The following is a 27,527-nucleotide window of genomic DNA, read 5'->3' as shown; positions in this document are numbered from 1 at the left end:
AAAAACCTCAGTCAGCTCCTGATACGGCCACTCAAATGCCTCATCTTCCTATTTAATGGGTTAAGACAGCAAGTGTTACTGCTTATAAGATAAAAAGTTACCTTACTACTTATTACTTAACTCACTGGCATGTTTATGAGTACCCCAAAATTCAACAATCATCTCAGTAAGCTTATCAGGAAAACACATAACTATGAAGGGGGAAAAAGGAGGAGACTATACACATCCTACATGTCTACAGAGAAAGCTCTTTTTAGAGGACAATCCCATATGTGCCAATCTGAACATAAGAACATGACTGATAGTAAATAAAAAAAAAAAGAACAACTCATTTTTAAATCATTTTACTGTTTATACCATAATCACATTAAAATTGGCAGAACTCCCATGACAGGACAGAGACCTGTCATGCAGGGAAAAATAGTGAAGGTTTCATAACGCTTGAGAGAAGTACCAGGGTTACACAGGATGGCTAGAGCAATCTCAGACAAGAGTGCCACGGTGTCAGAGCAGGTAGGAACAAAGGCTGCTACAGCAACAGCTGGCCTGAGGCCACTGCTGCTTCCTAAGGGGGGTTTCCTAATACACTTGGTAAGCAGATCACCGAACAGATGTAAATGGCGTAGGGTACTGCTTCTGCCGAATAAATTCTACAGGTTCCTGGACAGGGTCTACAAATCTCATGTGATAAATGGTTGTTGAATTAGGATTTTGCAAAGGTAGTCCCATAACCAACATCCAGGGAAATTTTACCACCAGTGAAATTCTTAGGCCAAAAAATAAATAGCCACACATACCAAACCTACACACCGTGAGTTAAAATGGTACCATGTTAGGGCTTATGAAAGAACCCGAGCAGGAAAGATTATTCAAACAGAAGATCCTCATCCTTCTCTTCAGCCAAAAGGTTAGCAGGCTCCATCACCTCGCCAGCTGCCCTCCGTTGCTCCAAGTCCTTCTCTGATTTTTCCTTGAGAATCTTTTTCTTCTCCTGTATTTTCTTTAACCTGTAAAACAAAAGGAGGGACTTTTCTGAACACTGTTTCAGTTCTAAGTAGATTTCATTTCTGCTAGTTTTGTAACAAGGATCATAAACACCTACAAACTAGAACAAAATTTTACTTTTATTTCGATTTCAGTGATCTATAACCCATTTTTAAAATAAAGATTTGAGGTAGGATATATACATTTTAAGCTAATAATGGAGTTGGGGGGGGGCAGGGAAGGAAGACTAACCACGTCCTACATGTCTGCAGAGAAAGCTCTTTTCTTGGAAGACAATCCCATGTGCCAATCTGAGCATAAGAATGTGACGGATATTCTTAGCAGTAAATATTTCTTTAAAAAGTTCCTATCCCAGACTCAATAAACCTCGAAATCCATCCCTTGATAATGGAACACCTTTTGAGCATTCGGACATTCACTAGAATTTTGGATCAGTTTGGATCACCACAATCCTGAATGTCACTGAAGGACAGAAACACAATAACCTTTTATAATTAAGATTATAAATCATAGGGGCGCCTGGGTGGTACAGCGGTTAAGCGTCTGCCTTCGGCTCAGGGCGTGATCCTGGCGTTATGGGATCAAGCCCCACATCGGGCTCCTCTACTAGGAGCCTGCTTCTTCCTCTCCCACTCCCCCTGCTTGTGTTCCCTCTCTCGCTGGCTGTCTCTATCTCTGTCGAATAAATAAATAAAAAATCTTAAAAAAAAAAAAAAAAGATTATAAATCACAGGTGGCCACGTCTTCCCTGAATATAGGCCTTTACCTGTCTCCCACCTTCTCTGAACCTGGCACACTGACCTCTGTATACTACCACCTATTTAGGATCTGCTGTCCCTACCAACTCCAACTGTTCACAACCAATTCACGTACATGCATCATTTCTCTGAGTACTGTGCTAATTCCCTAATGGTTATTATTACGTAATGCCCCCAAGTACTTATACTCCTGGAACACGTTCACCATGCAATACATATTTGTTGATTAATTCCAGTTTCTTCTAATGAGGGAGACACCCAATCTAAATTATTATTTGATTTTAAAGAATAATCAAGTCTCTGAATAGTTCCTCCTAAGGCCCTTTTTGGAGAAGCCATATTTTAAATACGTACAAAACCTGGCATAGATTAGTCTCTAGAGCCTTTACCAATATTATGCCTTGCTTCTCATTTATCAGAATAAAATACAGGCTTTGCTAATTCTAAAGAACTTAAGCCAACAGTCTCTCAGCAAACGGAATCTTTGGGATATGAAAAACAAAAAATGATTAATAACTGCCAATTCCAACAAACCTATAGAACTCTTCCCGCTCTCGCTCATCCAGCTCTGTGATGATATAAGCCAGGGTACGTTCGATCCGGGGAATGATGACTAGGGTTTAAAAAAATATATATGTGAGAACTTGAGAACTTTTTTCAAATTGCCAGTTTTCATCTGTATATTTTATCTAATTTTAAAATTAATGTGATTTAATGCAGAAAACTTAGAAAACAAAAAAAATTAAGTATAATCCAACCACCCTAAAATAACTACTGTAAGTATTTCTGTATATGCTCTTCCACTATCCTTTCTATGGACAGATAATATACACGACATACACAACACAATTCTACGACCACAATATACACAACACTGAATACACTGAATTTATGTGACTATACAACACTGAACCACAGATGTTATTTTAAATATAATCACAATCCCTATTAAAAAGCAGACCATCAAGCAGAGAGAATGCACTAAGCTGTGTTTTAGGTTAGTCATAAGGTGCTGCTTTACTGAGAATTTGCTTATCTGCTTCTAAAATGCGAACTTCGTTGAGAGCTGGAACTATCACCTTATCCACTTTGTTTTGCTTACAGTTCCATTTACAAGGTCTGGCACCAGCAACTGGTCAGGAAATGTGTGCTGAGTTTTTAAAAATGAGATAACTTCCTCTTTAACACTGAGAGTGCAAAATAACTTCTTTCCTGTTCAAAATTTGTTCCTTTCTTACCTTAAAATTGAATGTTTCTTTAATGAAAACGGAGTTTCTTGAACAGAAAGCATTGTGCCAACGCTAGGCACAGTTATAGAATAATGAAATAAAGAGAAAATAAATGCATCAAACGTAAAAATGTTTAGGAATCAAGGAGAAGACCAGGACATAAAGCCTACAGGAAAGGGATTTAAAGTTAAATATTTAATGTGTTTGGTCAGATTACGGAATCACGGGAAAGAACTAAAGAAAACACTAGGGCTTTTGAAAAAGTTTCGTCCTTTATAACCAGAAATGAATAAAACACTTCAGAATTTTTGACTCACCGTTCCCTCACATAATGGATTTGGGGGGCGTTACACAACTCTATTAAAGCACTTACTACTAACACCTCCCGTGCGGCTGACCCACACTGCCCCGCCCACTGTGGACAGGGCAAGGTCTTATTCACCTTGCGATCAGCGCCTGATTCCCACGCAAATGTGGAGCTATGGACAAGTGGATGAACAAAGAGCCTCACAGCAGCTCACACTCACCATGTTCAATGGCATTTACACGCCTGTTGGTTATCTTAATGGCTTCATCCAAAGTAACAAAGGAAGTCTAAAATAAGAGGACAAATTAATAATTCAAGCATGAAGTCTTCCTAATCATGTCCTGTCTGGCTTTATGCAGACTGCACTTATAAAAAACATTTGGAAACCAAGGCTACTTTTCAACAATTTCCACAGAGCTAAGACTACTTCCAGACTATTATAATTTGTTTACTTCAGATTTGCCTGAAGTTATAAAAATGGCAAGGGGAGAGAATCAGGCACTACTATAGGCAGATAGATGGATAGATATAAACTGACCATAAAGGGGAAAAAAATAGCTTTCATGCACAAACCATGTTATATTTACATTTAAATCTAGTATTGCCTGCTGTTCTCACTTAAGAGTGAAACTCTACCAATGCACACACGTTTCGTTAGTCATCAGCAGGGACGATGGTGTGGAAGGCACCATTTCAGAAATCAAAACATCTCTGGCTTGTTTCCCATAAAATCATGGAACCAGACTAAAGCACTAAGTGCGGGATGCTCTGATTCAAGATGTGAATTTTCCCCAAATGACCCTCAGACATCAAACTGCAGCAGGAGTTCTCTGGCTCTTCTCCTACTCACCTGAAGCGAAGCTAGTTCCACCAGTAATTCCACTGCTTTGGCATAATTCCTCTTTAATTTAGCCAACTGTTCCCCACCTCTGGCTAAGCCAGTCAGTTCATAACCTGAAAGAACCAGTCAGACATTTGTAATTAGAGAGTAAATAATCTTCCCCATAAATTTCCCCAAAACTCAGAATAATACCAAACAAGGAGAAACGAATCCACTATCCCGTTAAATGCAAATGTGAAGTACCCGTCCCACTCCCCAAGACATCCTGTACAGTCAATATGCTTGGTTTTTTTGATGTGAGGTTTTAAGCATTTAAGTTTTTATTTAACTTCCAGTTAAAATACAGTGTAATGTTAGTTTTAGGTGTTCGATATAGTGATTCAACACGTCCATGCAATACCTGCAGCTCATCACAAGTGCACTCCTTACTCCCTATCACCTATCTCCCACCCACCTCCCCCCGCCCCTCTGGTAACCATCGATTTCTTCTCTATAGTTAAGAGTAACAGTGAACATTTTTTCTTCCCAAGGAAACTATTCTAAATGTAACTATAGGAGAAGCTTTTACCAACCTTCACTTTATCACCTTGGGCCCCATTCCCTTGGGCATGATACGGCCTGATGCCCACGGTACAGTGACACTCCAGTAAAGGGTGACTCTCTAGCTTGCTCCACTTCTTCATTTGAGCTACACTAAACACTCTATGTGAACCAGTGGAATATGAGTGCCAAAAATTATCGCTTCTATGAAAAAAAGTTGATTTTGGAAAAACTCAATAAAGATGTGTTAGTACCCAAAAAATTAGGAAATGCTAAGACAACTGTAAAAAAATTGAGAATGAGCCATAAAATCTGGGAAGATTTAGCATTTAGATTGCATCACAGAGTCTAAGACCTCATTTTACTTTAAAGAAACTCAAACTAGGGGAGGAAAAAAGATGGCGGAAGATCAGGGGACACTTTTTCAGCTGGTCCCCTGAATCAAGCTGGTTATCTACCAGACCATCCCGAACACCCACAAAATTAGCCTGAGACATAAGAAGATACATCTGGATCTCTACAAACGAACATCTCCCGCGCTGGGTATCAAGGTATGAAGCGGGGAGCCGTGAATTCATGCACAGATATCGGAAGATAAACAGAAGGGGGAGGGAGCCACCGTGCTAGGGTGCCGAGAAACTGTAGCCTCCTGCACCGGGGAGCGGGAGGCGGGCTGGACTCTCGGATCGGTAGCCGCCAGGAAACCAGACTAAAAACCGGAGCTCCGGAACGTGCACTCAAACCAGACTGAAACCGGGAACTCGGGAGCGCGCACAGGAACCGGGAGCGGCTGGCAGTGCTAGAAGCACAATGGGGAGAGACCTGTCAGTCCTGGGAGCAACGGCTAGGAGAACGGCTGTGGGGCACACAACCCGGGAAACGCGGGGTTTTTAGCAGCACCGACAGAAACAGAGTGGCCAGGAGAGCTCAGTGGAGAGCGGACTGCGATCTCTCTGTTCTGAGACAGAGGCTAGGATACAGCCACTGCTGCTCTGATTCTCAGAAGAGTCACAGAAAACTGCTAGGGAAAGCCACCAGAGAACAAAAGTCTGGAAAAACCGGTCTGCACTGTGCCCACGCCCCACCCCCCCATAGGGGACAGGATAACTCTGCCCAAACAGGGTTGCCTGAGTATCGGCACAGCAGGCCCCTCCCCCAGAAGGCAGGCTGAAAAAACAAGAAGCCCACGTCCTTAAGGTCCCTATAAAACAAGTGCGTCCTGCTTGGGTCCTGGTCAATAATTTGGGCTCTGTACATCTCCGCAACCACACCTCATCAGAATGACGAGGAGGAACCCTCAACAAAGGAAAGAAACAGAGACTGTGGCCTCTGCCACAGAACTAATGGATATGGATATAACCAAATTGTCAGAAATGGAGTTCAGAGTAACAATGGTCAAGATGATGTGTAGGCTTGAAGAAAATATTAACGAAAATATAGAATCTCTAAGGACGGAAATGAGAGCAAATCTGGCAGAAATTAAGAATGCTATGACTCAAATACAGTCTAAACAGGATGCTCTGACGGCAGTGTAAACAAGGCAGAAGAACGAATTAGTGAGTTAGAGGATGACAGAAAAGAAAGAAAAAGAAAAAACATGGCTTAAAAAACTCCGGTTTCAAGAAAAAAGACTACGGGAGTAACTGACTCAATAAAACATTCCAATGTCAGAATCATCGGCATCCCCGAGGGGGTGGAGAAAAAGAGAGGTCTAGAAGAGATATTTGAACAAACTGTAGCTGAAAACTTCCCTTCTGGCGGAGGAAACAAGCATTCATCTCCAAGAGGCAGAGAGGACCCCTCCCAAGATCAATGAGAACAGACTGACACCACGTCACATAATAGTACAATTCGCAAATCTTAGATCCAAGGAAACAATCTTGAAAGCAGCGAGGGGGAAGAGATTCCTCATGTACAGGGAGGAACATCAGAATAACACCACACCTGTCTACAGAGACCTGGCAAGCCAGAAAAAGCTGGCAAGACATACTCAGAGCACTAAGTGAGAAGAACATGCAGCCGAGCATACTTTACCCAGCAAGGCTGTCATTCAGAATGGATGGAGAGACAAGGAGCTTCCAAGACTGGCAGAAACTGAAAGAATATGTGGTCACCAAGCCAGCCCTACAAGAAATATTAAAGGGGTTCTACAGAAGTAAAAAGACCCCAAGAGTGATACAGAACAGAAATTTACAATCTATAGAAACAAAGACTTCACAGGCAACATGACAACATTAAAACTGTATCTCTCAATAATCACTCTCAATGTGAATGACCTAAATGCTCCCATAAATGCCACAGGGTTGCAGATTGGATAAAAAGACATGACCCGTCCATATGCTGTCTACAAGAGACTCATTTTGAACCTAAAGATACATCCAGACTGAAAGTGAAGGGATGGAGAACCATTTTTCATGCCAACGGACCTCAAAAGAAAGCTGGGGTAGCAATTCTCATATCAGATTAGATTTTAAACTAAAGACAGTAGTTAGAGATACAGAAGGACACTGTATTATTCTTAAAGGGTGTATCCAACAAGAGGATCTAACAATTATAAATATCTATGCCCCCAAAAGGGGAGCAGCCAGCTACATAAGCCAACTCTTAACCAGAATAAAGAGAGACATATAGATAATAATATGTTAATAGCAGGGGACCTCAACATTCCGCTCTCAGCAACAGACAGATCATCTAAACAGAAAATCAACACAGAAACAAGAGCTCTGAATGAAATACTGGATCAGAAGGACCTCATACACCCTAGAACAACAGAATACGCATTCTTTTTGAATGCACATGGAACTTTCTCCAGAATAGACCATATACCGGGTCACAAAAGATGTTTCAACCAATACCAAAAGACTGAGATTATTCTCTGCATATTCTCAGACCACAATGCTTTGAAACTGGAACTCAATCACAAGGAAAAATTTGGAAGAAACTCACACACTTGGAAACTAAGAACCATCCTGCTTAAGAATGATTGGGTAAACCAGGAAATTAAAGAACTTAAGCAATTTATGGAAACCAATGAGAACAAAAACACATTGGTCCAAAACCTATGGGACTCTGCGAAGGCCACCCTAAGGGGAAAATACATAGCCATCCAAGCCTCACTCAAAAGAACAGAACAATCTAAAAAACAGTCCTTATATTCTCACCTCAAGAAGCTAGAGTTGCAACAGAACAGGCCTAACCCATGCACGAGAAGACAACTGATTAAGATTAGAGCAGAGATCAATGAATTTGAAACCAGGAGCACAGAACACATCAACAAAACCTTCTAGAAGCTGGTTCTTTGAAAAAATAAGATCGATAAGCCACTGGCCAGACTTATTCAAAAGAATAGAGAAAGGACCCAAATTAATAAAATTATGAATGAAAGCAGAGAGATCACGACCAACACCAAGGAAATAGAAAAAAGCATTAGAAACTATTATCAACAAGTATATGCCAATAAATTAAACAACCTGGAAGAAATGGATGCCTTCCTGGAAACCTATAAACTGCCAGGACTGAAACAGGAAGAAACTGATTATCTAAACAGACCAATTAATCGTGAAGAGATTGAATTAGTGGGGCGCCTGGGTGGCACAGTCGTTAAGCATCTGCCTTTGGCTCAGGGCGTGATCCCGGCATTTTGGGATCGAGCCCCACATCAGGCTCCTCCGCTAGGAGCCTGCTTCTTCCTCTCCCACTCCCCCTGCTTGTGTTCCCTCTCTTGCTGGCTGTCTCTGTCAAATAAATAAATAAAATCTTAAAAAAAAAAAAAAAAAAAAGAGAGATTGAATTAGTGATCAAAAACCTCCCCAAAAACAAGAGTCCAGGGCCTGATGGATTCCCTGCGGAACTCTACCAAACATTCAAAGAAGAAATAATACCTATTCTTCTGAAGCTGTTTCAAAAAATAGAAACAGAAGGAAAACTACCAAACTCATTCTACGAGGCCAGTATTACCTTGATCCCCAAACCAGGCAAAGACCCCATCAAAAAGGAGAATTACAGACTGATATCCCTGATGAATATGGATGGCAAAATTCTCAACAAGATCCCAGCTAATAGAATCCAACAGTACATTAAAAGGATTATCCATCACGACCAAGTGGGATTCATCCCTGGGATGCAAGGGTGGTTCAACATTCGCAAATTTGTGTGATAGATCACATTAATAACAGAAGAGACAAGAACCATATGATCCTCTCAACTGATGCAGAAAAAGGATTTGACAAAATACAGCATCCTTTCCTGATTAAAACCCTTCAGAGTCTAGGGATAGAGGGTACATTCCTCAATTTCATAAAAACCATCTACGAAAAGCCTACAGCGAATATCATTCTCAATGGGGAAATGCTGAGAGCCTTTCCCTTAAGATCAGGAACACGACAAGGATGCCCACTCTCACCATTACTGTTCAACATAGTACTAGAAGTCCTTGCAACAGCAATCAGACAACAAAAAAGAATAAAAGGTATTCAAATTGGCAAAGAAGTCAAACTCTCTCTCTTCGCAGATGACATGACACTTTATATGGAAAACCCAAAAGTCTCCACCCCCAAATTACTAGAACTCATACAACAATTCAGTAATGTCGCAGGATACAAAAATCAATGCTCAGAAATCAGTTGCATTTCTATACACGAACAATGAGACTGAAGAAAGAGAAATTAGGGAATCAATTCCATTTACAATAGCACAAAACCCATAATATATCTCGGAATAAACCCCAAAGATAAAGGATCTATACTCTAGGAACTATAGAACACTAATGAAAGACATTGAAGAAGACACAAAAAGATGAAAAAACATTCCATGCTCATGAATCGGAAGAATAAACATAGTTAAAATGTCTGTGCTACCCAGAGCAATCTACACTTTCAACGCCATCTCGATCAAAATACCAATGACATTTTTCAAAGAGCTGGAACAAACAATCCTAAAATTTGTGTGGAACCAGAAAAGACCCCGAATCACCAAGGATATGTTGAAAAAGAAAAACAAAGCTGGGGGCATCACGTTGCCTGATTTCAAGCTATACTACAAAGCTATGATCAACAAGACAGCATGGCACTGGCACAAAAACAGACACACAGACCAATGGAACAGAATAGAGAACCCAGAAATGGACCCTCGACTTTATGGTCAACTAATCTTTGACAAAGCAGGAAAAAACATCCTGTGGAAAAAAGGCAGTCTCTTCAATAAATGGGCCTGGGAAAATTGGACAGCTATATGCAAAAGAATGAAACGTGACCATTCTCTCACACCATACACAAAGATAAACTCCAAATGGATGAAAGACCTCGATGTGAGACAGGAATCCATCAAAATCCTAGAGGAGAACATAGGCTGTAACCTCTTCGACATCGGCCACAGCAACTTCTTTCATGACACGTCTCCAAAGGCAAAGGAAACAAAAGAAAAAAATGAACTTGTGAGACTTCATCAAGATTAAAACGTTTTTGCACGGCAAAGGAAATAGTCATCAAAACAAAGAGGCAACCCACACAACGGGAGAAGATATTTGCAAATGAAACTACAGACAAAAGGCTGGTATCCAAGATCTATAAAGAACTTCTCAAACTCAATACACAAGAAACAAATCAAAAATTGGGCAGAAGACATGAACAGACACTTTTCCAATGAAGACATACAAATGGCTAACAGATACATGAAAAAATGTTCAACATCATTAGCCATCAGGGAAATTCAAATCAAAACCACACTGAGATACTACCTTATGCCAGTTAGAATGGCAAAAATGGACAAGGCAAGAAACAACAAATGTTGGAGAGGATGTGGAGAAAGGGGAACCCTCTTACACTGTTGGTGGGAATGCAAGTTGGTACAGCCACTTTGGAAAACAGTGTGGAGGTCCCTCAAAAAGTTAAAAATAGAGCTACCCTAGGACTCAGCAATTGCACTACTGGGTATTTACCCCAAAGATACAGACGCAGTGAAGGGCCATATGCACCCTAATGTTCATAGCAGCAATGTCCACAATAGCTAAACTGTGGAAGAAGCTGAGATGCCCTTCAATAGACGAATGGATAAAGAAGATGTGGTCCATATATACAATGGAATATTACTCAGCCATCAGAAAGAATGATTACCCAACATTTGCAGCAACATGGAAGGGACTGGAGGAGATTATGCTAAGTGAAATAAGTCAAGCAGAGAACAATAATTATCATATGGTTTCACTCATTTATGGAACATAAGGAATAGCAGGGAGATCGTTAGGAGAAGGAAGGGAAGAATGAAGGGGGGGTAAACAGAAGGGGGAATGAACCACAAGAGACTATGGACTCTGGGAAACAAACTGAGGGTTTCAGAAGGGAGGGGAGTGGGGGGATGGGCTAGCCCGGTGATGGGTATTAAGGAAGGCACGTATTGCATGGAGCACTGGGTGTTATACGCAAACAATGAATCATGGAACACTACATCAAAAACTAATGATGTACTGTATGGTGACTAACATAATAAAAAATTTAAAAAAAACAAAAAACTAGAAATTATGAACAATGCATTATGGGTATAGTTTATGTAGAAAGACAACACAGAAGTCTAATTATTGGATTCATACTCAAAGGCCTCATATTTTTTTAATGGCAAATGACTAAGTTTACATGTATGTATTTCTAGGTTGAAATAAAATATTTTAAGACATTATAATGTTTTACGACTCCCTACCATAACACTTTTATTAACTGATTAACTCGTGTCCCAACTGTACCATATAAGAAGGATGCTCACACTGGAACCTCTAAACTCTAAGAAAGTCTATCCAGCACCCATTTACCAGAAAAAGGTTCATTTAAAGAGGAATCTGGAGAACCCAAAGACATACACTACCAAAGTGTCACACTTACTGTCAGTTCCTTCATGGTAATGTTCAAACACTGGCAAAGTAACACCTGTTAAACACAGAAACATGTGGATTCACAAACATGTCCTTGAAGTCCTGTTTCTTAATCACCATTGTTCCCTGTGTTTCTTTTTCAGCAAACACTCAAAAGTCAAGAGACTGTCTGGAACTTCACTGGTTTCAATAAATGAATTTAGGAACCTGGTATCTTAAGTGTTCATTCCTATTTAATAATCAAATTATCCTGAGTAATAAGAGATCAAGCTGTTACAATTTTTTTCCTTTCAGTTTTGAGGTATATGTAAAATGCAAAAAAAAAAATTGCATATATTTAATGTACACATTTTGATGAATTCAGATATATGTATACATCCATGATACCATCACCACAATCAAGGTAATAAATTTATCTATCTCCTTTAAAAGATTTGTGTCCCTTTTCTTTGTGTGTGTGTGTGTGTGTGTGTGTGTGTGTGTTAATACTCAACAGAAGATCTACCCTAAGTTGTTAAATACACAACACTGCATTGTTAACTATAGGCACTACACATTGTACAGCCAATCTCTAGAAGATATTCGTCATACATAACTTTATCCCCATTTCCCCCACCCCCATCCTCTGGCAACCACAAGTTACAAAGATTTTAACATTTAAAGCAAATCCATTTGTTCTAAGTAGAAGAGATTAATTAGGACATGAAGATCTTGGGGTACAAACAGGTTAATTTTTAAATGTCATCTTTTCTTCCTAAGGATCCTAAAGGGCTGAAAAGTTACCTGCTACATTATCCTTCTTAGCTCGGATCTTCACTTGGGCTTTATTTACATTTTGGATAACTGTAGTGCTGCCAAAAAAAGAAAAGGCCTTGATTTAGTTGAGATTTTAGAGTGAGAAATAAAACTACAGGGACCCATCAGGTAATTTCAACAAGCATGAGATAGCACAAGTAAGTATGTTTGGTAACTGTTTTTCCAGAAAAAGAAAAATTACTGCTGCCAGAAGAGAGCCTCAGAGAGCAAAGAATGAACAATATTCAAAACATGAACCATAAGAAAACAACAAAGAATGACTTTAAAGTACACAGACTGCTTGAGTTTTCAGTCAGGCATGTGGTGCCACAGATGTGACTTTAAGGATTTTTATTCAGCTAATGTAACTTAGAGAAACTCCTTCCTTCTGGGTTTGCTGTCCAAACCTTTTAGATTTGTCTAAGTAGGAGTTCAATTCCCTTACCCTGGAACCTAACTTCCATCTGGTTGTCTGACTCCCCAACTTGTTCTTATCATAAACTGAAGTGTTTTCACCATAACCACCCTAAAACACATTCACATATCACTTTACATACTACTGATTCCCTCCCTCTGCTAGAAAAGTCAATGCAAGTTGCTATTCTATCAACGCTGGCAAAAATTAAAGTTTATCTCTTCAAGGGGCCTTATGTCCCTGAGATTGTAAAACCTGTCAGCTAATCCTCCTGAATAACACAAACTAGGAATGGGGACATTGTGTCACTGGGGAAAGACAACGAAAATAAAAAATCCTGAAAACAATTTCCACCTCTGTTCCCAAATAGCGATCTGACATCAGGAAGGCACTGAATTTAAAGGGAAAATAACACCATCTGCCTGGTTTACCACACAAGCTTATTTGGGGAGAATCACACAACATAACTGGCACCCCCCCCCCCCCCGTAAAGCAAAAACTAAACCATTTTACATGCTTCATATATAAAGCATATATCGATATGACAAAAGCCTTAGAATTCATGCCGTTTAAACCAATTCCTTTCTCAAACTTATCCTAAGGAAATAATTCTACAGAAATATATATATATATATATATATATAATATTATATTATAAAATGTTCATGGCATCTTTACCAATATTCTAAAAATCTGAAAATCAACCCAAAAGTTCACCATTATGTACACCTAGAGAAAGGTTATACAGCTATGTGCAAATAAGGAAAGATGTTTATGATACAATGTTAAATGAAAACAGACTACAGAATGTTAAGTATCCGGTGCCTACAAATCTGTAACAGACATACATGGGTGATAATAAACTGGTGTTAAGTCATAGAGTAATAATAAAGAACACTTTTAACCCTAACATTTGTCTTTAATGCTTAATTTTTTTTTTCATTAAGAGTAGCTTTTAAGGGAAATAATGAACATGAAACCACTTTGATTTTTCAGAACACCCCAGTAAGTCTTCTTACCTGAAGTCCCCTGCTGTGAACTTGGCCTCAGCAAGTGAAAAGGCAGCTTCTCTCATCACTTCACCCATCAACATTTTAGTCTGGGAAAGCATAAACCAACAACTGATTCAACCAAGGTTTTTACAAGGAAAAAACATCAAAATCACGTTTCTTTAATAACCAGTATTTGATACCAGGTATGTGTCTAAAATATTGACTTGATAACAAAAATATCCAATTTGGCTTGAACAGTTTTGGTTATGGTCACTAACAGCACTGCAACACAGTATGTTTTATAAAACATCAGAATAAAGACATTAAGAAAGAGAAAATGATCTTTACTGAAGGACCTACCTATCTTATTCCTGAACGCGTCCATACTAATGTGCTCAAATTAATCTCTCAAATTCACTGCAGTGTAATGAAAATCTTTAATGGCACAGTGATTCTAATATAAACCTGGAACATTTAATGTTTGAGAAAATCCAATCTTTTTGAAAGAAAAAAGGTGGGGCAGGTGGGCAAAGTTGCCAAGTATTAAAAATAAGGAAATACATCCAATTTGGGGATAAATAAGTCAATATAATGTAATGGAGTTCAGAAAGAGCAGCAGGTCTCTATGGAAATTTAGTAACATAAAGAGACCATTCAACAGGCCACCCACTTAACAAAAAGAGCTTGTCCCTACCTCCTTAAATCATACACTCCAGAAATTCTTGAAGATAAAACTTTAAAACAAAAAACATAAAACATAGAATATTTTCTTCATCTTTTTAGGCCTAAGCATTATATATAACCCAAAAGCCGTATTTAAAAAAGACCAACAGATTAGACCAAATATTTTTTAAGAAGTTAAAGGCTAGGGGGAAATATTTTTAGCATTTTACATACTAACTAGAATATTTGTAGAACTTCTACAAAGGATAAATAAAAGAAATTCACCAAAAAAATCAAATTACCCATAAACATGAAAAGACGCTCAACCTCACAATCAAAAGTACTGCAAAAGACACTAATTTTAGGGGCACCTGGGTGGCTCAGCCAGCTGAGCGTATGACTCGTGATTTTGGCTCAGTTCACGATCTCAGGGTTGTGAGATCAAGCTCTGCGTCAGGCTACATGCTAAGTATGGAGTCTGCTTGAGATTCCCTCTCTCCCTCTACCCCCCTTCCCTGGCTCATTCACTCACTCTTTCTCTCTCTGAAATCAATCAATCTTTTTTTTAAAAATGAATAAAAATAAAAGATACCAATTTTAGCCCAACAGATTGGCAACAAATAAGAGATTAATACCCAGTTACGAAGAATTTGAGAGAACAGGTCCTCTCACTAATCATTTGATAGGAATGTAAATTACTGTAACAACTTGGAGAACAATTTGGAAATTATCCATCAAAAATTTAAATGTTTAGGGGCACCTGGGTGGCTCAGTCAGTTAAGCATCTGCCTTTGGTTCAGGTCATGATCTCAGGGTCCTAGGATAGAGTCCTGCATCAGGCTCCCTGCTCAGTGGGGAGCCTGCTTCTCTCCCCAAAAAATCTCCACCCCTCACTCATGCTCTCGCTCTCAAATAAATCTTTTAAAAAATCTTTTTAAAAAATGCAAATGAACAGATCCTTGAGATTCTAAGACTTTTCAGAGAAATGCTAGCACACATACTGTTAGAAAGTGGAAGAGGGATGGTAAAGTATCCTCCAGAGGGAGGAAGCACTCTGAGACGGAAAAGCTATGCAAGCCGTTCCATACTATTTACACAGAGTTTTATTCCAGGTAACTTACCAACAGGGAGGGATAGAGAAGACAGACAAATGATCCAGGCAGCTATATAGCTACTCTTCCCACCCGTTCTCTGCCAAGTCTGGACCATAACCACTTTTATACAGCAAGAGGGCATGGGAAGGTCACAGGGTAGTTACCTAAAGTGGTACCCTCTGTGCGCCAGCCATCTCTACTAGTTGCCTCAAGTGGCACCCTTTGCGGACCACTTAGGAAAGATGAGAACAAGCCTTCCCACATTTCAATCAGGGCTAACAACCTCCATGGGGCCCGGAACACGCAGCACCAAGGAAGTCACTGTGTGGCATGATCAAGCTAAAGCAGGAGTCAGTGTTGTCAGCACTCCTACACTCTACCCTTGACATCTTTATGGCCCATATAATTTTTCCATGCCATTCTTCCACAAGGACCATACAGCCAGGTACTGGGAGGCAACTTGCATCCCAATACCACAGCAGCCAATATTAATACACTTATAAGACCAGAGAAAATACTTAGAACTGTGGTTCCCCAACAACCCAGTAAAGAGGTCCTTTCCACAGACCCAGCAGTTGGAGCAACTGTAAACTTCAGTGTTAGTGTGGCCTATGACAAGATGTTTCCAGAAACAACAGAAACATTAACAATGCAAGGTTATGGGTAGTAAGAAATGTTTTACAAGCAATACATACGGCAAATTTTCAGTTAGCAACTACAGGATAATGGTTTAGTCCCCATGAGCTAGTATCGTCCCTGGCTTTGGAATTTTCCCTGGGAGATGAAACCATTTATTTTGCTCCTTAATATCATCAGAGGGTGGGTCTATGTTGTACATACACAACCATACTAACAACCCTACCTCAACACCAAGAGTCAGAAGCAGTTCTTCACGTGTTGGGCCCTGACCAACATACAATGAAGGGTTAAAAATACAGGATGTGAGGCCCTGACCCCAAGGGATTAGGAGACCAAGCCACCCAGAGGAGGTATTCCAAGTCAATTTCCAATGAACTAGAGCCTTACCAGATGGGAAGTCTTGTAGCAATCACAAAAGGAGTCCCTCCTCCCCAATAGGCCTCAGTCCTCCTGACAATACTCACACCCAAGAGCTGCATGGGTGTTGCTGCTTAGGTGTTCATATGCAGAAATCTGTCCTGCTATGGGCACAGCTTTAAAAAGCTGAACTGCCAGTTAGTACTGGAGACCATCCTTTGAGGGAGCCACCTGGTGACAAAGTGTTTAATGTGTTTCCTATTAGTCTATTCATCCTTCCAGTTAGACCTGCAGCAGTGAGACTATATGGCAGGTGGGAAGTCCACAACAGATCCCAGGCCTCTGCCCATTCTTGGACGTCAGGACCAGTAAAACATGTCTCCTGATCACTATCTAAGTCGGTGTTTGTACATGCTCTCCAGTTCTGTTAATCTGTTATAGTTGCAGCCTGATTAGCTCTTCTACAGGCAAAGGCTTGTACAAGTCCTGTGTGAGTGTCCACACAGGTCAGTGCATATTTGTGCCCTTCCAATACAAAGGGCCTATGTAATCGGCCAGCAAGAAACAGGGCTTGTAGTCCGCCCACTATACCCCAGGGTATGGCACAATGGCCATCACCTGAGGTGGCATAGGGGTCAGAATTGTCAGCAGCTTGTAGATTGAAATATTTTAAAGGCAAACAATCTTTTTACTATTTGCCGAGTAGTTTGGGGACCTCAGGTGGTGTCCCGATTTACAGTGGACCCACTCTGCTACTTCAAACAGGGTCAGCATTTCCTCCAGCCTGGACTAGAGCATTTGCCTCATAACTGCCTGGCAATGTGGATGGGGAGTGAGCAGGGACACAGGCCTTACCTGGACAGCTGCATCGGGCTTAGAGCATACTTCCAAAATATCTTCCCACAGTTCTACTCCCCAAAGAGGTCTATTTAATATATCCCAATCTTCTTTGTGCCATCAAAGCATCCATGCTATCAACCCTACGACACTGCCCAGCTGTCAGTAGCCAAATCGATAAGCACTGGCTCATATGTCAACACAATCCATACCACTCTCAATTTTGCCCATTGACTACTTTGTTTAGTTCCTTCTTCAAACCAAAGTACATCAGAATCCAGCCAGATGGCAGAGGAATGCCAAAGAGGCAGGTTTCTCCTGCAACTGCCATCAGTATACTATGCACCCATCGGAGGCGAGGCTTCCCCTTCCTTTACTTGGGGGAAGGGAGGCATAATGTCAGCGACTTCTGGAAGTTGGGCTGGGCTGACTTAGGTGACCACCCCTAGTAATGAGTGTAGCTCATGAAACAGCAGGTTGGTATTACAAACGCTCCTCCACTGCAGGTAAGCATGTAAGGTGCTTACCTGGGCACAGGCACACTCAGGTTTGCTGAACAAGTCCTTTAACTCACCCTCGCACTGGCAGAGAGGTTCATACCATCATAGGCAAATCAGCATTCAGTCCTTCTGTCTGTTGCAGCGCAAGATATATAGCTATAGTTGTTCTTCCATGGGACTACACCCGGCTTCTGTTCCCTTCCATAAATGAGGCCAGAATCCTAACAGGATCCATTTCCCATTTCGTCAATCCCACAAGCCTCAGCCAAACCCTTCTAGATATGAATTTATATCTAATTTACAACTCACACCTGGCAAAAATACCCCCAAGGTCTGTACTTGTTTTACTGCCATTTTTGCCCTTAAGACAGCCTCTTACTGGGGCACCTCAGTTGGTTAGGTGTCTGCCTTTGGCTCACGTTGTGATCTCAGGGTCCTGGGATGAGCTCTTGGATCTCAGGCTTCCTGCTCAGCAGGGAATCTGCTTCTCCCTCTGCTCCTCTTCTCCCCTCTCATAAATAAATAAAATCTTAAAAAAAAAAAAAAAAGACAGCCTCTTATTGGTCCCCAATCCCATTGGCTTACCCTTCTGACCAAGGCATTTAAAAGATGTTAATATCTGCTCTATTGCTACATAGGGAACAAAAAGTCTCCAGTAACCCAAAAAACCAAAAGCCTGTAATTCCTCCACCGTTTTAGGGATTGGGAAGGCTTGCATTTTACTAATGACCGTCTCTGGCATCACTTATCCTACCTGACCAGATGATGTCCAGGAACTTTACCAATTAACCCAGCCCTTGGATTTTGTCGGTATTTACCTCTCAGAGACTTTACACCTGGAATGACGAGACTGCTTGAGACAGGGAGGATAAATCATCACAAGTTAACATTATACCTACATAATGATAAAGCACTGTCATCACTGACAATATCCATTTTTCCCAATATCTGGCTACCAACCTATGACAAACTTTAGGACTACTGAGACACCCTTGGAGCAACACCTGGAACGTCCACAGTCTCTCCCACTCCACACGAAGGGAAATTAATCTTGGAATTCCCGTCCTAATGAATGCTGGAAAAGGCATTAGACAAATCTAGTACATAATGATAAGTCTTAATGGATGCCATGATTTTCTCAAACGATAAGGCTATATTATGCACCACAAACATGGACAGGCAGAGTAATTTTACTGAGTTCCCTATAATCTGTTGTCATTTGCCAGGTCCCATTAGATTTTATTATAGGCCAAACCGACTACTGAATGGGCACTGAGCAGGCCTAATTACCTCTGCCTTTTCTAATTCTATAATGGTGGCAGTAATCTCATCATGCCCCCCTAGTAGCTCATACTGTTTTACGTTTATTACTCTCCAGAAACCGGCAGTCGTATAGGTTCCCATTCTGCATGATCCACAACGCGTTTCACTCGGATATGCAACCTGAATCCACCTGTTGTTGCTGTTAGATCCAGATCCTGTAGAACATCTACCCCCAAAATACTCAAGTGAGGGAAATACACACTAGAAAACAATGGGGCGGAAGCCTGCCAATCTGTAGGTAGAGACTAGTTTGTAGGACCTTGATAATTTGTCCCACATAAACATCAACAGCCTTTATTTCCCCCCAAAATTTCAAGGGCTTTACATAAGTGTACATTCCGCTCCAGTGTCTATTACAGCTAGTACAGTCTGTTAGTGAGACACCAATAAATGGTTAATTCAACATGGGGCCTCTGGTTCCCCCTATTGTTGCCTAACCCCTAGTCTCTAGGGAAAGGGAATACACCCCTGAAATTCCTCAGCAGAGGAGCTCTTGGGGAACACCTCGTTCTCTTGAGCCCTCCTTCAAGGGAATAAACTGTTTTCCCTTAAGCAACACCTTCCATAATGCTTAGCAACTCCAAATTGGGTTGTATTTTCTTTCAGGATCCTGTATAAAATTAGATCTTGCCGTAATTGTTTGAGAGAACTTGATGGGCCCCCTTTCTGCCATTTTATCATCAGGGGGATCCTCTGTTTTTCTCATTTTTCAACCTATTTGCCTTATGACAGATTCTTTTGGTTTCACTTAAATCAGCCACCATAATAGCTACAATAGCAATCGGCCAATTAACCATAGGGGCAAGGACAGATATTAAGTCCTATACCATGCTCCCGTGGCTGACTCTAATATAAGGTCTTCCGTACCAGAGGAAAGCAATTCTTTGTCTAGGTCTCTAACATGCTAGGTGTAAATGGCAGGTTTTGTTCCCAGTTCACATAGACTTTCTTGTAGTTCTTCCATGGAGAACAAGGCACATCCCCCTTTCAGGCCAAGTTACCTTAATTCTAGCATTTATTCCATCAGGTTAACTAAGTGCCTGAGATTCTGTCCCAGGACTGTGGCTTATATTTGTTGCAAGGCAGGCCGAGCACTGACAGGCCATTTTTGACATCCCAAACTTCCAACAGGACACCATCTTCCACGGTATCCCACCGTGGCAACACCCCAGCTGGCCCCCCCTTGTCGGCCGCTCTGCTTCACTAAGTCAGTGGCGGAATATTCCCTCACTGTCGTTTCCTGACTAGTGGGAATTTCTTCTCCCTCCTCCTCAGGCAAGCAAGCGGCCTCGGCTCTGTTCGAATCAGAGGCGTGCCTGTAAATCATCTTCCTCCTCTAGGACAACCTCCTCCTCATCAGAGTCACTACCCCAGGGCCCCCGGCCTCCGGGTCCCCGCTGTCCTGAGACAGCACAGTTCTCCCTTCAGTGTGCGGCGGCCGGCACTCACCCTCTCCACCCTCCCAAGGCCCTAATTCCCAAGCGTCCCTGCTGCTGTTGGACTCCTCCGGACACTACGTCGGAGGGGAGGAAGCCAACGCGTCTCCGCTTCTCCCGTCGGCTCCGATTCCCGCCCAGCTCCCGACTGCCCTCTGCGGCGCCTCACCAAGCCCAGACCCGCAGCCCGGCCACGCCGCAACTGCGGGTCGGCGGCTCTCCCTCCTCCGCTCAGGCAGGTCTTCTAACCACCCCCGGGGCGCGGACCCCCGCCCCGCATCTCCGCACTCACCCGCCAGGCGCGTCTCCCCGGGGGGCGGCGGCCGCCAGCTCGGGCTTTCCCGCCCGGCCCGCCCCTTCCCCACACGCGCGCTGGCTTCGCCGGCTCCAGGCTGGCTGGCCGGCGGCTAGACGGTGGAGGAGGGCCAGTCAAGCAGCCCCCAGACTCAGAAGGCACCCCGAGACGGAAAAAACAACGCAAGCCTCCAAGGACCGTTAACCCCGTTTTACTCAGGATAACTCACCCACAGGGAGGGAAGCCGCGGCTACTCTCCGCCAAGCCTGGCCCACAACCCCCGGCTTTCATAGAGCGAGAGGGGCTTCGGGGCTTCGTGGGGCGGTCACGCGGGAGTCAGCTCAAGCGGCCACACCTGCGCGCCACTCTAGGGCGGGTGAGAACAAAGCCTTCCCGCATTCTGGTCGGGGCAAACATTAACCTCCACGGAGCCCACAACACAGAGCCTCGAGGAAGGTCACAGTGCAGCCACGAACAAGATGGAGGGCCAAAGATGGAGTCAGCGTGGTCAGTATTCTTAAACATACGCATACACAAGGCACAGGAAATAAGTACCCTCCCCCACTAAGTAGTAAGACCACACATTCACCAACAGAAAAATGGTTAAATTCCATTATCCATTCGATGGAGTTCCACGCAGCTGTTATAAATAAAGAGGCAGATCTATGTATTGATGCAGAAAGCTCTCCAAACTCTGCCACAGGGAACAGGCAGGAATTGAATTATATAATGCAAAACAGTTCCATGTTACTAAAAACATGCATGATGAAAGACAGAAAGACTATAAATCAAAGTGTCACAGAGAACTCCTCTGGGAAATGAGAGAAGGGTAGTTGGGAGGGGGAGGGGAATAATCTTCATTTTTTAAATATATTTCCGTATTCACATTTCATTTACCTAAAAAGCACTGAATTGAAACATACTATGTGCCAGCACTGTTCTAGGCACAGGAAATAAGTACTGAAAGGATTAAGTCCCTGCTTCCATGGAATACTCTCTAGTGGGAACAACCAACCAAACAAGAAAATATGCAATAGTACATGCTATGACAAAAATAAGGAAATGTGGGGTGCCTGACTGGTGCAACTAGTTAAGCATCAGACTCTTGGTTTCACCTCAGGTCATGATTTTGCCTTTGTGAGATCGAACCCCGTGCCTGGCTCTGTGCTAAGCGCAGAATCTGCTTAAGACTCTCTCTCCCTGTTCCCCTCCCCGTGCTCCCTCTCTCTTTCTCTCTCTCTCAAATAAATAAATCTTTAAAAAATAATAATAAGGAAACGTGACAGAGGTAAACACAATTGGATTGGATGATACTTCAGATTGGATGATCAGGGATGGCCTCTCTGAAGAGACCAGAATGACCAGAGAAGCAAATCATAAGAAGCTCTGGGAAAGAACATTTCAAGCAGAAGAAACAGCTAATGAAAAAGTCCTGGAAGAAAATGGTAAGGAGAATGTTCCAAATGAGGTCAGAGTGGTAGGCAGGGGCCAGATCGGATCAAGTGGGGCTTCAAAGGTAAGAGTAATGAGTCCCTTATATTAAATGATCTGCAACTTGTTAAAGTCATAATAGTATTTTTACTTTTGAAAGAAAAAAATTTAATTAAAATAACTTAGAGAAAAAAAAATTAAAATACCAAGAACCATGCTGGATTTTCCTTAGATATCTCTAAAATAAGTAACTGTTCTAAGGACAGTTCATTCTACCTCTATTATCTTCTTTAGGATCTGTCGAAATCGAAGAGTTAAGGCATCAGATTTTTTCTTCAGGAGGTTTCGACCTGTCTGTGCTCCTTTTAATCGAGCCTTCATGATGGTCTGTGCCCTATATAAACAAAATTAAAGATATTTATTTCCACTGTTAAAAAACGTAACACTACTTCCCCAATATAGTACTAAAATTATGCTTTACTCTTCAATGTCATGAAAAGTAAGAATATATAGCATCTGTGCTAAGTTATAATTAATTGGTTTCTCAATATTGTAGATTTCCATCTTCAATGTTCCATAAATAAGTTCATTAATTTAAAACAGAAACAATTCCTTGACCAATATCTGGGAAAAGTTATTTATTAAATCATAATAAAATTTATCAGGAGTCCTATTTCATGATGCCACCATAGCTAAAATATTTTTTTGATTTGCAAGTTAAAATAATGTCTGTGTTTCCATTACAGGTGTATTAAGCATTTTTTAAAAATCTGTCCACTAATAAATATCAAAATTTGAAGTGCACTTACCTTCAGGACCAACAATTCCACTGTGAGGAATTTATCCTACAGATTTACTCCCACATGTACACAAAAATATATACAAGGTTAAGGATGAGTACACCAGCCTTGTGTGTAATAGCAACAGAGTGGAAACAAGTTAAATGTTCCATAAATCATGGTTCATCATAAAATGGAATGATATGCAGTCATAAAAAAAGAGGAAGGTAAAAGAGGAATATAATCTATATTATATTCTCTTACTCATACAAAGTAAGGGATAAATATGCTTATATTGATACAGAGAATACTTCTAGAAAAGATTCACAGAAATTGGTAACAGTTTCCTTTGGGAAATGGGACTGAGTGGAAAAAAATGGATTTTCTTTTTACTGTATTTATATTCTTTTGGACCTTTTGTAATACATACCACAACCAATAATTACTTTTTCTATTAAAAGTGTGGCATTAAAGTGTTTTCATTTCATCAGTCAAAATCCTACCACCAATAATTTTATTAATTTGCAAATGACTCAAGGAACTAATGACACATATCTCTGAGAAGTGACAAACTACAGAAGTGTTACCTCTTATTCCAATCTTTTCCCATCAGAAACTCCAATACCAAAGTCAAGAAAGTAATAGCAGAAATTGACATTTGTTCTTGCTATCATATGCCAGATAAAATAATTTTTAAAAAGTAGGTAATAAGATTTAACAATAGATTGTATAATGTAGATACTTCAGGTGATTTGTATAAGGGGATATAATTTCATATGACTGGTGTTATAACCAACTGCGAAATAGCATGTATTAACAGATCTTTGGGTATATTCTTAGATTTTACTGAAATCTTTTACCAAAGGGGAAAGGTTACTGAGACAATTCTATAGCTGGAAGAAACACTACATGTTATCTTGAAAATGAGGCTTAGAAAAATGAAACACTTTCTCCCACTCTAGGAAAAAAACAACAACAACAATAGTTTGAAACACACTTCCGACTCCACTTCCTTGCCCAAGGCTCAAACTAAGGCTCAAACCTAGGCCCGCTGTATCCCAACCACATGCCACACTGCCTATTATAAAAAGCATCTTATGAACACTTCTTTCTTTGAAAACTACTACCAGTAGCTAAATTTGCACTGCCTGACCTCACTGGAGGTCTAACCAAGTGAAACTGGTTCAGTTTCCAGCTTTAGCTGGCACTATCGACCCCAATGTGTACATTTAACATATTATATTGTTGACACTAATGACCAGAATTCGGGCTCAAGGACTTGGATCAAATTGAGTCAAATCCCAGTACTGCAGATTCAATGTAGTAAAAAAGGTGAGCTGGTTGATAAAATTGAATTTACCATGCTAATTTTAATTTCCTCCTAGCTAACAGCACCTCTGTGAAATAGACACATTTTAATTCTTGAGACTTGAAGAGTGACTTGCCCAAGGGCTTACAGCCAGTATGTCATAGGTAGAAACTGGATTTGATGGACTTCAGTTGACTGCAAATCCTTCATGGCTCTTTTGCTTTCACTCTAAACTTGTTTTGTTCTCTCTGCTGCCTGAGTAGGAGACAGTCCCACTTCACAGGATAACAATGTAAGATGGAACTGTCTGACACAGAAGTCACTGAAGTATTTTCTATCCTAGCTCTTTAAAAAACTGACTCCTTGGGGTGCCTGGGTGGCTCAGTCGTTAACTGTCTGCCTTTGGCCCAGGGCGTGATCCCAGGGTCCTGGGATCGAGCCCCATATCGGGCTCCTCCGCTGGGAGCCTGCTTCTTCCTCTCCCACTCCCCCTGCTTGTGTTCCCCCTCTCGCTGGCTATCTCTCTCTCTCTGTCAAATAAATAAATAAAATCTTTAAAAAAATTAAAATAAATTAAAAAATTTAAAAACCGACTCCTTTATAAGTGTTAGAGCTGCTGAGCACTAGGAAAAATTTTCAACCTTCAGCTAGAACGATGACTTTGTTTTCAGCTGAATCAAAGACATCTGACTACATGACCAAATACCTGCTGCTAAGCCTTGGGGAAAATATTTAGAGAAGCAGTAATTTCCTGCACCTTATTTTCCTCTCAATCAGCAAGCTGACTGCTCTCAAATGGCAATTTTCACTTTTACAAACCTATTAGTCTTCTTGTCTAAGCTCAAAGAAGTCCATTTTCCTTCTTAGTCTCAAACTAAAAACAAAAAAATGTTAACACTGATTACTATCAAAAATAAACACAGCCAGACATTAAAGTGGTGAAAACAGATTTTGTTCAGTAACCACTGACAGTAGGAGAAAGAGTTGAGCTCCATTCTGACTTGTGCAAAGTGGCTGGGCATTTTAAAGGAAGAATAAGGGAGAGGAGCAAGAGCGAACTCAAGAAGAGTCACAGAAGTGAAAAATTATAAAGGCCTGGTCACCGAAAATGATAGCTAGCTGTGTCTGCTAGCTGGCAATTATGGAAGTTAGGATTCTATCCTCCCAGACACTGGGAGACATCCATCCTTCCTAATAACTACATTTCAAAGAAATGGCTTTCAGATCCTTGAGAGGACTCTTCTTTTTTTTTTTTTTTTAAAGATTTTATTTATTTATTCGACAGAGATAGAGACAACCAGCGAGAGAGGGAACACAAGCAGGGGGAGTGGGAGAGGAAGAAGCAGGCTCATAGTGGAAGAGCCTGATGTGGGGCTCGATCCCATAATGCCAGGATCACGCCCTGAGCCGAAGGCAGACGCTTAACCGCTGTGCCACCCAGGCGCCCCCGAGAAGGACTCTTCTAAACTGCAGGAGAGAGATATATATTTCAAAAGGAAAAGAAAGGATTCCTAATTGTAAGCCATTTTTAGTGAATGCCCTAAGAAAGGGAGGTCAGGGGCCTATCATCAGGTATTGGATAGAACAAACAAAAAACTCTCCTGGAAGCAATGAGCTTTCTCAGGCATTTTAATGGGTCCTGGGGTCATTCTAAGAACACAGTTTGGTGGTTTCTCCATGCTAGTTTGGTGGTTTCTCAGTGCAGACATTAGACAGTGTCAAGGTCAAGTGCTGGGAGTTCTGCAGATCTCACTACCCCAGGGTAGCCTTGAATCTTACCTATTTCACAGACAATGCCTTTCTCCACAACTGACTTGCTTCCCACCTAATATAACACCTACTAGAAAATCAGTAGGTGAAGTTGTAAAAAATAAGCAAACAAAACCCCACAATCCTTTCATTTCATTAAGAGCTGCAGCCAATCTGGCTCAGGTCATGATCCCAGAGTCCTGGGATTGAGCTCCCCATCGGGCTCCCTGCTCAGCTGGGAGCCTGCTTCTCCCTCTCCCTCTGCCTGCCGCTCCTCCTGCTTGTGCTCTCTCCCTCTAACAAATAAATAAATAAAATCTTAAAATAGTAATAAAAACTGGCCCAACACTTAGGGCGCTATGCTTTTTTTGTAGACCTCCCATGAATTAATTCTCAAGACATTCTCTCCTCTTGGAGACAGCTCACAATTCAGTGGGAAATACACATAAACAAATATCCACTTTACAATCTGATGGGTGGTATTAACAGAGGTCTGTCTGAATGAGGCGCAATGGTGATGGAGCAAACGGAGTGCCTCGGAAACTCAGGGGTATCGTCCCACCGCAGGTGACATTTCGTGGGACCTCAGAAAATGACAAAAGGGATCCAAGACCAAATTTGACGTCCACGCTAGGGCAATTTGATTCAACTCCCAATTTGGCCTAGAAGCCTTTTTCTCACCATAGTAAACTTTCCTTCTCAAAGTATTTGTCAAACCTTTCTGGCTGGTCCATCTCTCCGTTAACCTGTGAGCTCTCTTAGGCAAAACTGGCGACGAGTCATAGTTCTATAAAACCACTGCCCAGCTCAATAAGGGAAGACGGTATGAATGGCTCAACTGATGAGTAAAGTCAGCGGACCTCTGTAAAAACTAGCAGGTCGGGCAGCCTCTCCTACGGGTTGGGATCGCTCCGTCCAGCATGGTTCCCTCAGAGGAATATGTGAGGGGGGCGTCAGGGAGCATCGCCCCAGACTCACGAAAAGGGACGGAGGAAAGCTCAAGACCGCCCAGCAAACAAGGACCCTCGCTGCTAGTCCAGGGTATACAGGGACTGCTGCTCGGGATAGGCGTTCAAGAACCTATGAATGCTGCTCGACCCGTTCTTTTACTTACATGCGCGAGGGAAAGATTTCAATTCGGTCTTTGCCCGACATTCTAACGATGACAGTTCGGCTCGGATCCCCGGCTGGGCAATCGTGGCTGCAAAAGCCCCAGCCACAGGGTCTTCCTCTACCGGAGTCAGCTGGTTGTGTCACCTGACCTCCTCGCGTTGCTAAGTGGCAGCTGGGATACGTAAGTACGCATTCTTCACTTCCGCTTCCTGTTGGCACGTGGGGAGCGTGGGGGGAGGACAAGAATGAGGCGATGCCCGG

The 27,527-nt window shown here is 41.6% G+C and overlaps 1 protein-coding gene across 1 annotated transcript; it reads right to left on the bottom strand.

Moving 5' to 3' along the window:
- Positions 1-331: 331 nt before the first annotated feature.
- Positions 332-27,435, bottom strand: ATP6V1D (ATPase H+ transporting V1 subunit D). Its single transcript, XM_026489719.4, has 9 exons — positions 27,268-27,435; positions 22,593-22,710; positions 13,769-13,848; positions 12,323-12,390; positions 11,550-11,594; positions 4,150-4,253; positions 3,520-3,586; positions 2,298-2,376; positions 332-1,007 (listed from the first exon to the last, which is right to left on the bottom strand). The coding sequence occupies exons 1-9, from the start codon at positions 27,306-27,308 to the stop codon at positions 866-868; spliced, it is 744 nt and encodes a 247-aa protein (XP_026345504.1). The 5' UTR covers positions 27,309-27,435; the 3' UTR covers positions 332-865.
- Between the last annotated feature and the right edge of the window lie 92 nt (positions 27,436-27,527).

The sequence above is a fragment of the Ursus arctos genome, unplaced genomic scaffold (genome assembly GCF_023065955.2).
Source record: "Ursus arctos isolate Adak ecotype North America unplaced genomic scaffold, UrsArc2.0 scaffold_25, whole genome shotgun sequence".
Lineage (NCBI taxonomy): Eukaryota > Metazoa > Chordata > Mammalia > Carnivora > Ursidae > Ursus > Ursus arctos.
Note: the sequence above shows the minus strand (reverse complement) of the source record. Positions and strands in the feature narration are given on the sequence as shown.